Source organism: Colobus angolensis, unplaced genomic scaffold (genome assembly GCF_000951035.1).
Source record: "Colobus angolensis palliatus isolate OR3802 unplaced genomic scaffold, Cang.pa_1.0 Scaffold142, whole genome shotgun sequence".
Lineage (NCBI taxonomy): Eukaryota > Metazoa > Chordata > Mammalia > Primates > Cercopithecidae > Colobus > Colobus angolensis.
In genome coordinates, this window is record NW_012114511.1 from 3,062,522 (window position 1) to 3,078,814 (window position 16,293).

Here is a 16,293-nt window from a genome sequence, read left to right on the forward strand (position 1 = left end):
GAGAGAGAGATCACATTCACACAACTCTTATTACAGTAGATTGGTATAATTGTTCTATTTTATCAGTTATTGTTGTTAATCTCTTAATGTGACTAATTTTCTCTTACTGTGACTAATTTATAAATTAAATTTTATCGTAAGTGTGTATGTATGGAAAAAAACACAGTGTACATAGGTTTCCATGGTCTCGGGCTTCCACCGGGGGTCTTGGAATGTGTCCCCTGAAGATAAGGGGTGATTACTGTACTGCTCATGCTACTGTGACCAATAATAAAGACTAAATCTCTGACTAGATATGTATTCAACAAAATAGTCAAATATAACAAAAGAAGGAGTATTCAACTAATCTGTTTTCTAATTTGAAAAAAATAGCTCTTGGTGAAGTGAAATAATAACTTTCTCATTAAATATAATTCTATGAAGACAAAAATAATTTACACCTGACTGTAAAGCACATTACAAAGCCCAAAAGAATGCCCAACAGTGCCTTAAGATACAGTCAGCTGTCAATAATTATGATTAAAAAAATGCACTCTTACTGCAAATGGCATATCAAATCATTGTAGTTTCTTCCATCCTCTGAACTCTGTGTTTGTTCTTCAGCATCTTCAAGACATCTCTACAACCAGAGATCAGCCGGTCATGTTTGCATGCAGAATCCAGGACACAGCCACAGTTCAAGTTCACTGGTACAGACAGAACGTGCAGATAACCAACTCAGATGACTTTCGGATTCTGAGGAAAAGTATCATGATAAACCTTTCAATTGTTTTTAATTCCAGTTAACCTTGAAGTCTACTTCATGTTTTAAAGTTTAATTGCTGATTTTTAAAAGGCTTAAAGATTTGTGCTGTTAAACAATTATTATTTCAAATCCAAATGATTTCTCAACAACCACCAACAGAGAAAACTGTTTTGATGAAAGAGTAATTTTCATAGCTGTGAAAATATTGGTTTATCATAAATTAATCTTATTTTCATGAGTTCTTGACATATAAACAAAAAGAAATATGAGAATAAACATATTTCTTAAAGGGTAAAACATAAAAAAACTGATGTATAACTTTTTACTTTATTGGGTAATTTTCCTACAAGATAATTAATTTGGAGAAGGGTAGTAAGTATGATGATCTATCTCATGCTAAACAATGAGTTTATACTTTATAAACAATTTCTCATTTAATCCTCACATAACCATTTTGAAATATGTGTTATTATCCTAATTTTTAAAAAACTAAAATTAGAAATACAAAAAAATCTTGCTCAAGGACACAAGGCTAGTAAATGCTGAAGCCAGTGTTCAAATCCAAGATAGTTCTTATGCCAAATGAAGAAAATACACTCATTTAAATATTAATTCAAAATAACTAAATATTTACACATCACATATAGGAAAAAAATCTTATTACAAAAAGGATATGATATTTCTGTTAAATAACATTTGTTGTATTGTTGAAAATAAAGTAATACAAACTTATAAAAAACCTAGAAAATACATAACACGAAGAAAAAAATTAAAAATAGAGAAAACCATTATTAACCTTTCATATATTTTTCTACAGTAATACTACAGTATTTTTATAATGTAATTTTCCATTTTATTTTAATCAAAGAAATTAGGAAAAAATGATACTCTTGGGTGAAAAAGGCCATCTCAGTATTAGTGTGTCCACCAGTGTTGATATTCAGAGAAGATATATTCTTCCGGTCTAATCTTCATGTTAGGGATGAAGAAAGTCTGAGTAAGTAAAGTAATTTTCACAAGGTCACAGAACAATTTAGTGGTAGAAGCAGAACTAAAATCAAGTTCTTGTACCCTGCCACTTATTCATTCCTTTATGTACCTTTTCTGAGTTTCTGAAGAATTTACTTACTGTCTGGGACTCCAGATTAGTCAATTTTGTATTTGCTTCCAGGTATTTCTCATATACATATGGCCCCTTCTCCCAACTAAATTAATTATCATCACTTAAATTCTCTCTCTTTTTTCTTATCTTTCAGAAGTTTATCATCCCTTCCTGGTAAGTATAATTTCTTAAAATCTTGATAATTGACTAAATCAACATTAGCATTAGAAGACTTTGTCCCCTAAGTCACTCTTGCTTTCATGAGCTCTTTTGAGGCTCCCCTACACCAACTCTTGAACTGACACAGCAGAAGAAACAAGGTAACTGGGATTTATCGGTGTTCTTATTCATATATTTATGAATTCAACATAAGTTGACTGAGTACAGACTACGGTTAGTCTCTGTTCTTGGTATTAAAGAGACAGCAATGAACCAGACTGACAAGGTCCCTGCTCTCAAAGAATATGCATTCTCCCTGTAATCCCACTTGTGTTAGGATTTGTGACTCATGAACTTTACACAGAAGCAGTAAGGAGGTGTCCTGACATCAAACATCCAAACTGCTCACTGTCCAAGAAGAAGGTGTGGTGACCATCACACTGTGGCCATCTCTGCATTAACATTAGGTCTAAGTCTGATGGTAGTGATAATTTCTAGTTCAGTTCAGAGTATGTTTCTACAGGACTAAAGCTACCGAATTCTAGAAGTCAAGGAATAAAATATAATCCCTGCTTTCAAGGATTTCATAGTCTAGTAGAGAAAACAGACATGTCTAAGAGGCAGTTGATAAGAACCATGATGGGATTGTTTTATTTTTTTTATTTTATTGATATATATTAGATGTACATATTTTCAAGGTATATGTGATAATTTAATACATTCATATAATCAAATCAGTGCAAATGAGCTATGCATCGCCTAAATTACTTTTCTTTACACTAGAAACATTCAAATTACTCTCTTGTAGCTATTTTGAAATGTACAATTAATGGGGCTTTTTGTTTTGTTTTCTCTTGTTTTTTTTTGAGATGGAGTCTGGCTCTGTCACCCAGTCTGGAGTACAGTGGCACAATCTCAGCTCACTATGATCTCCGCCTCCCGGGTTCAAGTGATTCTCCTGCCTCAGCCTCCTGATTAGCTGGGATTACAGGTGCCCGCCATCACACCTGGCTAATTTTTGTAATTTTTTAGTGGAGGCAGGGTTTTGCCATGCTGGCCAGGCTGGTCTAAAACTTCTGACCTCAGGTGATCCACTGCCTTGGCCTCCCAAAGTGCTGGGATTACAGGCGTGAGCCACCAAGCCCAGCCAATCGGGTTGTATTTTTAAGATTTATCTTTATGAGCCCACTGAGAAGAGAAAATACCTAATCAGATGGATTTTTTTTAAATCTCAGGAATAATCTATTTATTCCTAGTACCTACTCTCCCCAACATCCTCCCACACTATATGTTTGTTAACTTGGGGCATCCAAATACACTAATCAAGTTGAATTTCTGCTCTTTCCACAGGAAGTCTGCACCTTGATTATCACAGAAGCATTTCCTGAAGACTCTGAGGAGTTCAAGTGTATTGCAGAAAATGAGGCTGGCACTGCAGTTTCTACAGCAAAACTCTTCGTTTCCCCAGGTAATAACTCTTCAAAATCTCCTTGCTACAATTCAGCCCTGAGTCAAAAGGAAGAGTCTTTGTTTCCATCTGAACTCGTGATTAATTATATTTTTCAGAAAGAAAAGTAGTAGAGAAATCAGAGAGTCCTCCCAAGTTATCCATTAGCAAATTTTCTCCAAAACTGGCCTCCTCTCCCTGGAGCACCGAAAGCTACACAAAGGACACAAATCCAGATGATACCGCCATAAACTTTACGCCAATTATTCCTGAACCAATCACTCATAATCAACATGAGATCCAGTTTCCAAAGAAGGATTTCTGTACCATCAGTGGAAATACTTTCGAGCTACAAGCACAATAGTAAGGGAAGACAGGCCCAACATTCATTCATTCAACAAATATTCCTGGTTCTGTAGACAGATCATGACAAAGCTCCTGTCCTCAGAGTTTGCATTCTAACATGAGTCACTTTAACTGTGTCGGTCCTCCCTTGCCTTTCAGTGTGCATTTCACCATGGCTGAAATATTAAGTCCGGTGCTTAGATTCACATTTAAGGGTCTGTCACACAGACTTATTGAAAAAAAAACAAAAACAAAAAACAGGCCGGGTGCGGTGCCTCACGCCTGTAATCTTAGAACTTTGGAGGCTGAGGCAGGTGGATTATTTGAGGTCAGGAGTTCAAGACCAGCCTGGCCAGCATGGTGAAACCTTGTCTCTACTAAAAATAAAAAATAAAAAAATTAGTTGGGCATGGTGATGTGCACCTGTAGTCCCAGCTACTTAGGAGACTGAGGCACCAGAATTGCTTGAACCAGAAGGTGGAGGTTGCAGTGAGCCGAGATTGTGACACTGCACTACAGCCCGAGCAACAGAGCAAGACTCTGTCTCCAAAAAAAAACAAAAAGGAAAAGAAAAATCAATGCGGAAATAACACAAGATTTTGAAGAAGTGGAATCTCTTCCCAAAATGGAATTCAGTGTCCTATCTCAATGTAAAAATGTAAAACATTTTGTGATACAGGTTTCTTCTTTATCCGTGAAGAAAAACAGACCTTAGAATAAAAACAGAACTGTCCTTGTGTTTGGAAAACAAATGTAGAAATGTAAACATAATTCAGTTAAGTGAATTTTCCCACCAGGTTATGTTTAAAACAACACAATCCATCACCATTTGCTACTTCTCCACCCCCCAACACCAACCTCAAATCAAAATATTGTTTAAAAAATAACCTAGGGGCTTGGCATGGTGGCTCACACCTGTAATCCCAGCACTTTGGGAGGCCAAGGTGGGCAGATCACCTGAGGTCAGGAGTTCGAGACCAGCCTGACCAACATGGTGAAACCCCATCTCTACTAAAAATACAAAAATTATCTGGGCGTGGTGGCACATGCCTGTAATCCCAGCTACTTGGGAGGCTGAGGCACGAGAATCGCTTGAACCCATGAGGCAGAGGTTGCAGGAAGCCGAGATCACACCACTGCACTCCAGCCTGGGTGACAAAGCGTGCTAGGCTTGCCTTGGGAAGACGGCCAATACTGATTATCTAAATTTTTTCTACGTACCTGTGTTTAATAGCAAGCCTTTGGGAGGCTGAGGCAGGCAGATCACAAGGTCAGAAGTCTGAGAACAGCCTAACCAACACGGTAAAACCCCGTCTGTACTAAAAATACAAAACTTAGCCGAGCCAAGAGTGGTGGCACACACCTGTAATCCCAGTTATTCAGGAGGCTTAGGCAGGAGAATCACTTGCACCCAGGAGGCGGAGGTTGCAGTGAGCCGAGATGGCGCCACTGCACTCCAGCCTGGACAACAGAGGGAGACACTGTCTCAAACACACAAACACACACACACACACACACACACACACACACAAAATAGTAAGCCTAGGTCAGGCACAGTAGCTGACACCCGTAATCCCAGCACTTTGGGAGCCTGAGGCAGGCAGACTGCTTGAGCCCAGAACTTCTAGACCAGCCTGGGCAACATAGTGAGACTCCATCTCTACAAAAATATGCAAAAATTAGCTGGATGTGGTGGCTCATGTCTGTAGTCTCAGCTACTTGGGATGCTGAAGTGGGAGGATGGCTTAAGCTGGGGAGGTCAGGCCTACAGTGAGATGTAATCCTGCCACTGCATTCCAGCCTGGAGGGCAGAGCAAGACCCTGTCTTTTAAAAAAAAAAAAAAAAGTGAGCCTTTAAAGCTTTAAAAGACACAGTGGCTCACACATGTAATCCCAACACTTTGGGAGGCTGTGGCAGGAGGATCACTTGAGCCTAGGAGTTCGAGGCTGCAATAGATATGATCATGCCACTGCACTTCAACCTCAGAGACCAAGTGGGAACCCATCTCGAAAATAAAAATAAGTAAATAAAACTTTAAAAGACCTTGAATTTATAAGTTAATATCTTTCATAACAAATGACCATCTTCATTAGTAAAATCATCTGTGGAGAAAACTATTGGGTAAATATTCCATAAAAGTTAACAAGTTTTATTGAGTGTCTATTATGAGCCACAGTGTTAGGCAAGATAAATAAGTAGTAAACAGTCCCTCCCTCAGAAACAATTTAGTTAAGGAGATAAATCCACAGAATGTCCATTATACAACTTCTCATTTCATTTGAGTCTCTCATCAATCATCTGATTTAGGTTGGTAAACCTAGTACTACCTTTTTTTTTTTTTTTTTTTTGTGAGTCTGGGTGCTGGGTCTTGCTGTGTCACCCAGGCTGGAGTGCAGTGGTGTGATCATGGTTCCCTGCAGCCTCGATCTCTTGGGCTCAAGCGATTTTCCCACCTCAGCCTCCCGTGTAGCTGGGATGACAGAAATGCGCCACCATACCTAGCCTCATTTTTCAATTAGTTATGAAAGCTCAAAGTTTAAGCAACTTGTTTAAGGCTACACAGCACGTATGTGGTGGAGTGGGCGCTCACACTCAGGTCTCCAAAAACAGATAACAAAAGGTAAATATGTCTAGAAAGTTGTAGAGCATTAGCCAAATTAACGTTATCATTTGTAGTTTTTAACTCCAAACTCGATGGATTCTATTAATTTCTTGCTTGGGAATAATATAAGATTGAGTCAAATGCTAGACTGGATATTTCAAATTATAAATGCTACAATGGGATTCCCTTTCATTATATGTCTACGCAGAACTTTAATAACCACAGTGAATTTGTGTGAACTAAAATAAAACTTTCTTTACTTTTTTTTTTTTTTTTATACTTTAAGTTCTAGGGTACATGTGCATAACGTGCAGGTTTGTTACATATGTATACTTGTGCCATGTTGGTGTGCTGCACCCATCAACTCGTCAGCACCCATCAATTCATCATTTATATCAGGTATAACTCCCCAATGCAATCCCTCCCCCCTCCCCATGATAGGCCCCAGTGTGTGATGTTCCCCTTCCCGAGTCCAAGTGATCTCATTGTTCAGTTCCCACCTATGAGTGAGAACATGTGGTGTTTGTTTTTCTCTTCTTGTGATAGTTTGCTAAGAATGATGGTTTCCAGCTGCATCCATGTCCCTACAAAGGACGCAAACTCATCCTTTTTTATGGCTGCATAGTATTCCATGGTGTATATGTGCCATCCTCAGTGTGACATTTTCCTTTCCAGTTGATGTAACAGAAATGAGTTTCGTCACATACATCTGACCTCTGACTTTAGAAGAAGCTCACAGCACCATTTTTTTTTTTTTACAATAGCACATATACCTTATATTTTTGAAAGACAAGAGCTATAAATGAAGAGGGAAGGATGAGTGACAGTTAAATAGCTACCCTGTTTCTGAAACTGATAGACAAGGAATTCCCTTAACATGTAACAGGAAAGGTTTCAGTGAGATAGTAGGAAGTTACTGTATTTTGTAAGGCATTTGAATAATTTACTGAAGGCCCTTACTGATAATTTAGAAAAAGAAATGGAAAAGGTTGTCTTTATGAGCAGACTGTAGTAAAAGTTCACCCATCTGGCATTGTAATAATTCTTCCAGTCTTAAGAGTCTATGACTTTTCTCAAATAGGCAATTAAACCATTCAAATAGCCATATTTGTGAGGAAACAAATGACCATTCAAAAAAGCAAATCAAACATTAAAAGGCAGGAACACATTTACAGTAGATTATTAAATATAGACCCCTGACTACTGAGAATGGTATCGTAAAAGAGGACCTACTTACCTTTCCTAAATCATCCCTTGATCCCCCTATTATAGCAAGAACTTTAGCTTTGATGTACCATGGAGGCTATCACATTTATCACACTGTAACCTGGGTTGTATCTTACAAAGACCTAGAGAAGAGGCAAAGTTTGAAAGACAAAGAGTAAGCAGAACTAAATTCTTCCTCAAGTGTAGTACCCTTAGAACCTGCTGTAGGCAAAATCGGGTATTTAGCAGGTTGTCCTGGATGTCTTCCCTACTTGGCTGATGAGGTATAGCTCAAACTTTTAGTACAGAGAGACCTCAAATCTATTATTTCCTTTTCCATGCCCTAATCAAACCCTGTTCTCCAGCAGAACCAAATGTCAGTCATATATATCACATTTAAAATGCTTAGAATAGATAGCCTGGGCATATGGTTTATGCCTATAATTCCAGTGCTTTGAGAAGCCGACGTGGGAGGATCGCTTGACGTCAGGAGTTCGAGACCAGCTGGGGCAACACAGCGAAACTCTGTCTCTACAAAAAATTATAAAATTAGCTGGGTATAGTGGTGCATGCCTGTAGCCATAGCTGCTTGAAAGGCTGCAGAGGAAGGATCTCTTGAGCCCAGGAGTTTGAGGCTGCAGTGAGTTCTGGTCATATCACTGCACTCCAGCCTGGGTGAGAGAGTAAAACCCTGCCTCTAAAAAAAAAACTAATAATAAAATGCTTGAAGACATGTCTTACTCATTATAAATGCTATATATTGGCTATTATTATTTTTATTCTATCACTTGCATTTGCATTTTAAGTCTCTCTAATTTAGATGGAAAGGCTTTGTCTCTATTAATGGGATTTGAAATATCAGTGAACAGATGTTAAGGAATATTTTGGGAGACTCCTGAAATAAGACTTTGTAGGCAACCACCTACTCACCAAGTCTAGCATGTTTTTTCTACTAAGGGCTGCGCGCCCAGGCAGAAATTATCAAACTTTCTTTGAACACCAAAGAAAGGTACACCTACATGGTCAGCTGTGAAGAATTTTACATGGCTCATATGTGCTTAAACATCTATTTGCTGGACCCTAATGTACATGTTAATTCAATCAAGACTGGGGTATCTACTCATGGGGGAGGGGAACTGAAGCCCCCCCATGGAGATAATTCTACTCCACTGGCCGGATCCTCATGCCACCTACCCCACTTCACCACGTTTGTTGATTCAACATTTTATTCTTCTGCAATTATTTACTTCCCTGCACAAAAATGGAAACCTGGCCGGGTGCGGTGGCTCAAGCCTGTAACCCCAGCACTTTGGGAGGCCGAGATGGGCGGATCATAAGGTCAGGAGATCGAGACCATCCTGGCTAATACGGTAAAACCCCGTCTCTACTAAAAAATACAAAAAACTAGCCGGGCGATGAGGCGGGCGCCTGTAGTCTCAGCTACTAGGGAGGCTGAGGCAGGAGAATGGCGTAAACCCGGGAGGCAGAGCTTGCAGTGAGCTGAGATCCGGCCACTGCACTCCAGCCTGGGCGACAGAGCGAGACTCCGTCTCAAAAAAAAAAAAGGAAACCCTAAATACCATGATGGTCTCCATGACAAAAAGTGAAAGGAAACTACATAACTGCTAGGAGTAAAGGGAGATGAATATACATTGACAGCTCTAATTATATAGATTGCTTATTTGCTTGGTTGTTTCTTGTTTCAAAACTCTTTTAGAATAAAAGTACTAGGCGAAAGGGGCATATGCCATATGGATTCAGAAAACTTGCTGAAGAAACACAATCATGTTTTTCCACCTCCCTACCTTGCCAGTGACATGTCACTATGACCCTGGTCTCCTGCTTTGCCCAGACTGCCCTCCACCTTAGAACAAATTGCTAGTACTGAGAGATCTCAAATCTATTATTGAATCCTACTCTCATTAGGCAAAAGAAAAAAAGACTTCAGATGAAGAATTATGCAATACAAATCAATTTGGAGCCCATCTACCACTGGTCTTATTCCTGGAGAAGTCTTATTATAATAGATAGATGAACTCCACTCTTGAAATATTATTTCCCCTTTAGTCCTGTCTCTTAAACTGGTGGGGAAAATTCAAAGTCCCCACCATAATAAAGAAATAAGAGGGTTTTTTTCTATTTTTCCCATTTCCCTATTCACCGCCCTTCCCTCACATGAGCTTGCTAAAGTTCATAGTCAAAATTCACATCTAAAATAAAGAGACTTGCAAAAGAAGCTCATGTAATCCCACTCCTTAAATATCACTAAGACATCTGAGATACGGTTTAGATTGTGGACTCTTACTTTGACATGCCAGCATAGGTAGATGGACAGGCAAGCACATCAGATGTCACTGTTTGGCAGCTGATAAAAGTCAGTGGTGCTATAATACTAAGCACAGAGCCACTAGATTAGTCTGTGAGGGAAGGAGATGCCTCTTCCTTCCCTTCAATAGTGGGTTAAACCCAGCTGGCACCCTCTGGAACTACGGGTAAGTCCCTTCTTTATTCCTACTACACTTTTAGGTCTTGTTTTTGTTTTCTGTCCAAATCAGATGAGTGTATACAAAGATGATTTTCAGATAAAAAGTTTCAAAGCCGCAACATTATAATGATATCACACAAAGATTTAAAGAGAAAACGACTCATTCATTTCACTGAGACTGGAAGGCATGATACAAATGATAGAAGGAAAGACAGCTGTGTCTCATTTGTAAATCACCATTTTTCCTTGAAAAGGGACACTTGATCTGATGTAATTGTGGTGACGTCTTATGAATGCAACATATCCTCTATCAGTCCTCTGTGCAAATCTATGCTATATTAGAGATAGACAGGAAAAAAATGTTAAGATTTTTAAAACAGGAGACTGAATACTACTTTATTTATAAAAATCTTTGAAATTCATTTAACATTATTTGGAATAAAATGATACTGTCAAATAACAGAATCTACTATAGAATTGTCGAACAGTAACTACAAACATAAAAACTTACAGAATTACCTGTATAAATGTCTGTATAAAATTTTGTTGACACATGGATAAAATGAAACTTATGAAATAACATATTTTTAATTGGGCTTTTAAAAATATCGCTAATTATTAACAATGTAGGCCAAATCAACATGTACAAGACAGTTGACATTCTGAAAATATATGTAAAGAAAAAAAGGGAACTGTTTTTGGAAAATATCTACTATTTCATAAATGGTTTATTTCTTGCTATCTGAAATGAGCCTCAATAGTGTACCTGCCCAGAAAGAAATTTAGGAATCAAACTCTGGATTCAATTCTGCAACAGACTGAATAAACCAATAACTACAAAACTACTTGCCTTGATATAGACATTTTTTTTTTTAGATCTACTCAAGGCCCTCCTTCAGGGTGTTTTTCCCCAGCAATTTAAAATGCCTAAAGTAGTTCATTTCTAAAATGCATTCTAGTTTAATGTATTTGTGTTCATAAACTTGAAATTAAGGAATATTTAACTTTTTAAGTATTCTTTTTCAATAGCGTCTTTCTCTTGGCTGCTTAGTTGCATTTCTGTTTTTTTCTAAAATTGCTAGTTTTAATTTAAACTACATAGGCAACCTTGAAATACTATTTTTTGAAAGTATCCTATTATTTAGGATGAAACTCTTTGGTCTGGAAAAGTTTTATTAACATTTTATCCAAGACAGTAACTAAAATAATTACAAGACTTCATTTCAATGATGACAAACAATTTGGTTAATTTTTCAGTTAAAAGTTTGATTTGTCATTATCTCAGGATTGGCTTATACAATGTGAAACAAAATAGGCAAATGTATTTTGAATCAATTTATCTGATCTTTTCAATGAAAACAGGATTAGTGTTAAAACAATTTATAAGGCTAGTCTTTGTGTATAATGTCTATATATAGTCCTGCTTAGGTTTACCATACTAATGGAAAAAAATCAGAGGCAAATATAATCCCTCAGGGTTGATTTTCATGGCAAATGTTTCATCTAAGAAAAAATGAGGATGTACTGTAGGAAGGCAGGAGGGCCACTACAGAGCTAAGCAGGAGGAATGGCACCTGTCTTTTCTTGGTAAGGTATAGACTAAATTCATACGTGTCTTATTTACTTGTATGCTTCCTGTTTGCCATTTGAAAAGAGAAAGTAAAACAGCAAAAATCAATTTCAAAATTAGTCTATCTGAGATCTCCAAAGGTGTGGCAGAAAAAAAAAGAAAAAAAAGACCAAAAAACAAAATTAGTCTAAAATACACACTAAACAAATAATAAAAAGTAAAACTCTAAATAATTAAAAGCACATTAAGACCAACAACTAGAAAGTAAAATCTAAAAATAACAGAATTATAGAGTATGATTCTGTTTAAAAATACATAATAAAAACAGAAAAATGTGTAAGTGGCTCTGGAATGCAGCCAGTAACATATATTCCACACAAACATATGCACATAATCACTCCTTAATTAATATCTAGTTTAGTAATATGGTCAGTTTGGAATCAAGGAGAGAAAAAGAAGCAGTGAACTATAAAGTTAAAAAGCACTCAGCTGGGTGTGGTGGTTCATGCCCGTAACCCCAGCACCAAGGGAGGCTGAGGCAGGAGGATTGCTTGAAGCTACGAGTTTAAGACCAGTCTAGGTAACATAGTGAGACCCTGTCGCTATAAAAAAAAAAAAAGAAAGAAAGAAAAAAAAGAAAGAAAGAAAGAAAGAAAAAGAAAGAAAAAAGAAAAATTAGCCAGGTGTGGGGGCTTATATGTGTAGTCCCTACTCTGGAGGGTGCAGTGGGAGGATGGCTTGTGTCCAGGAATTGGAGGGGCTGCAGTGAGCTATGATCACCTGGGCAACCAAGCAAGACACATAAAGAAGGAAGGAAGGAAGGAAGGAAGGAAGGAAGGAAGGAAGGAAGGAAGGGCAAGAGGAAGGAAGGAAGGAAGGAAGGAAGGGCAAGCACATAAGATCTGAAAGGTCAAATACACAATGTTATTGTTTAAGCAAATATTGTAAATTGTAACAATTATTTTCTTCTTTTGAAGGAACAATATTCTTCAAGAGAAGCTCACTCTACCAAAGCCAGGAGCACAGTATTCTCAGGATCTCAACAAGGAAGAGCAGACAAAGGTTGCTTCTGATTCCTTGCAACCTTCTGTAATTCCAGGCTTGTGGCCCCAGATTCAGGGCCCCACCCTTCCAGGAACAAATCATTATAGTAATAACTTGCCTTCATCTTCCATATACCAACTAAGCATGTTTAACTACGAACGTCCAAAACACTTCATCCAGTCCCAAAACCCATGTGGCTCTAGACTGCAGCCTCCTGGACCGGAAACCTCCAGCTTCTCTAGCCAGACCAAACAGTCTTCCATTACCATCCAGCCCCGCCAGTGTACAGAGCAAAGATTTTCTGCCTCCTCAACAGTGAGCTCTCACATCACCATGTCCTCCTCCGCTTTCCCTGCCTCTCCCCAGCAGCCTGCTGGCTCCAACCCAGGCCAAAGGGTTACAACCACCTATAACCAGTCCCCAGCCAGCTTCCTCAGCTCCATATTACCATCACAGCCTGATTACAATAGCAGTAAAATCCCTTCCGCTATGGATTCCAAGTAAGTGAATTTTTATATACCGCATGTATAGTGAAATTATATCTGAGGAGTTTGCGCGGGGGTAGGAGTTTTGGGGGTATGCTGCAGTTCATTCTTTACTATCTAAAAAGGCAATGTGACCTTACAATCTCATTCCATAGTTCTACTAGAACATGCTGAACCAGGGTACTGGCAATAAGAGGTCATCTGACCATTCTCCAGTGTCCAGGCTGAGCTGAATCCAAATTACCTATTACACCATAATATTATTTACCCATTATTTTCCATCTTTGAAAAAAATTACTTCTGACATACCCAAGAACAATGAACTTTTCCTTTAGTTCTAAGCTAAGCTCCTCATGCTGTAAATTTAATTCCTCTGGTTCTGGGCTCGGCTAAGATGAACACCTGTTTGCTCTTCTTCAGATAGGATTTCCTCTCACATAAGCAGAGGCTATTAAGTTTCTTCCCAGTCTTTTCTTCCTATCCCTTTTCCCCTCTAATCCTGAATATCCACTTGGCTCAAAAATTCTTAAATTAACAAATAAAAAAATCTGGAACTCAGAACCTTGAATATATACATTTTCCTTACTGTGATCAGAAAAAGGAAGGCCTGAATAGATGAAGGCTTATGACCTTAAGGTTTCTTTTGATAATTAAAACCACACCTTGTTCAAATTAGTTGGGCTGATCTAAATACAAGGACTAATACTGAAGCCTTATGCAAACATGTGCTACTTCAACTACCCTAAGACTGTCCTAGGAGAACCTAGTATGAAAAAGGACATGGTGGTTATGCTTTTTTTAAAACATGAACTGAATACCTTGCGCTTACGCAAACTAAAGGCTATCAGCTTTCCGGTTCCTTGGCTGGCTGGAACATCAGAGAATCAAATCAGAGGCATCTCAAAAATTGTCTCATGGAATATGTTTTGTTGCAGGCTTACTAATACATTACTCAACTCTGGTAGTTTCTCACAATCTTCTCTAGAGGCTATTTTTTCTAGAAACTCCTATTATTGGTGACAACTTTGGAAATCTAGTTGAACTGCCTATAGCAATTCAACTTGCAAAAAAAAACTTTTCAATATTTAAAAAAATAAAAATCAGGAAAACCAAAAACATTTGTTAGAATCCTAGACACATTAAGTTGAACCATTTGAAATGGCTGATAGTCAACTGTTTTTGACCTACAAAAATGGCATTCTCACAGGTTTAACCTAATAATTTAAAAGGATGTTTTCAATAATTGACAGCCCTTTCTTTCTCTTCCCTCCCAAATTCCCTTTATATTCATAATATATAGTAGATCTTTCTTGGTTACATTTACTCAGATGATCATTTTCCATCTAGCTTTCTATTATTTCCATATTTCCTATATTAGCATTTTAAAATCTAAAAGAATTTTTTCGGTTTTTCTTAGTAAAGTCTTTCAATCATATTTCATATTACTGCCCAGAAAAGAAAGTTATCAAAGACTTAAGAAAAGAGAAAGAAAGCCAAAAATATAATAAATAAAGCCTAGGAGGTCCCCAAACCAGAGATCAAAGATCCACTTTAGCTGTTCCATTTTCAGCAACCACAGATAACTCTTTAATCTTCCCATAGCTACTTGATACCCATTTTGTGTCCAGCTGTACAGAGTGGAAAGCCCTGGCCCTTTGAACATTCGTGCACAACTCCCTCATTGCTATGATGGGCTCCAGTTTGCCCTGACTTCCAAAATAATCCCTTGGATTCTGACCTAGAGAAGTTTGAAAGCTTTATTTAGGTTTTCATCAATAAGAAGCTCTTAAACATTTTACCCAGTTGATCAAACCACAGACTGAAAATTGAGGGGAACTCAGTTATTCCTTCCAAAAAGCTTGCTATGTGAAATTCAGCAAGTGCTTTACCTACCCAGTGTTTCAGTTTTCTGGTCTGTAGCAATATTAAGGAGTTAGGTAACTAATGATAGAGAAAGAACCTATAAAGCAGCATGCAAACGTATTATTAGTTTGTAAATAGGAACATTTATCAAGTCATAACACTTAATCCACCTAAACTGGGAATAATGAGGGTATTTAGTGAACAAAGTGACTGAGGTTACATATACATCAGTGATTCTCAGGATTGGTTTTGATAATCCTTCAGGATTTCTCAGATATATTCAGAATTTCCCAGATATGACAAGTCTAAAAACAATTATTTAATGCTAATTCACGTTAACAAACGTGTGACTTATAAAGATGGTAAGCTAACATTTAAAAAAAAAACACAGGAGGCTAGGCCAGGCGTGGTGGCTCACACCTGTAATCCCACCACTTTGGGAGGCCAAGGTGGACAGATTACCCAAGGTCAGGGATTTGAGACCAGCCTGGCCAGCATGGTGAAACCCTGTCTCTACTAAAAGAAATACAAAAAAATTAGCAGGGTGTTGTGGCGGGCACCTGTAACCCCAGTTACTTGGGAGGCTGAGGCATGAGAATCGCTTGAACCTGGGAGACAGAGGGAGGCAGAGGTTGCAGTGAGCCGAGACCATGCTATTGCACTCCAGCCTGGACAACAAGAATGAAACTCTGTCCCAAATGCAAAAAATTAGCTGGGCGTTGTGGCGGGCACCTGTAGCCCCAGCTACTTGGGAGGCTGAGGCAGGAGAATAGCGTGAATCTGGGAGGCGGAGCTTGCAGTGAGCCAAGATCTCGCCACTGCACTCCAGCCTGGGCAACAAAGCGAAGACTCTGTCTCAAAAAAAAAAAAAAAGTTTATTTTATTTTGGGATGGTTTTAAATGCTATAAAAATTCCTCCTAATGACAGCCTAAGGTGCTCTTCGGTAACTTCCATTCATTGTCCTAATTCTACTTTCAGAAATGGCATAAGATAATTGGAAGCATTCTTTTTTGATAAGAGTATGTATTTGTCGGGATTCTCCAGAGAAACAGAACCAACAAGATGTATACACACACATATCCAGAGAGAGAGAGAGAGAGAGAGAGGAATAAAAGAGACAATTATTACGAGAGATTGGCTCATGTGTCTACAGAGGCTGAGAAGTCCCATCCAATGTCTGCAAGCTAAAGGCTCAGGAAAGCTAGAGGGGGTAGTTCCAGTCCAAGCCCCAAACCCTG

The 16,293-nt window shown here is 38.3% G+C and overlaps 1 protein-coding gene across 1 annotated transcript in view; it reads left to right on the forward strand.

Annotated features, from left to right (window-relative positions):
* The first annotated feature begins 9,942 nt into the window (after window positions 1–9,942).
* The window catches only part of MYOT (myotilin), a 25,925-nt gene continuing 19,574 nt past the window's right edge, over window positions 9,943–16,293 (forward strand). The window contains exons 1-2 of the mRNA XM_011935362.1: window positions 9,943–10,099; window positions 12,640–13,206. Of these exons, the coding sequence (XP_011790752.1) occupies window positions 12,851–13,206 (356 nt within the window). The 5' untranslated portion in view covers window positions 9,943–10,099; window positions 12,640–12,850. The remainder of the gene's footprint in view (window positions 10,100–12,639; window positions 13,207–16,293) is intronic.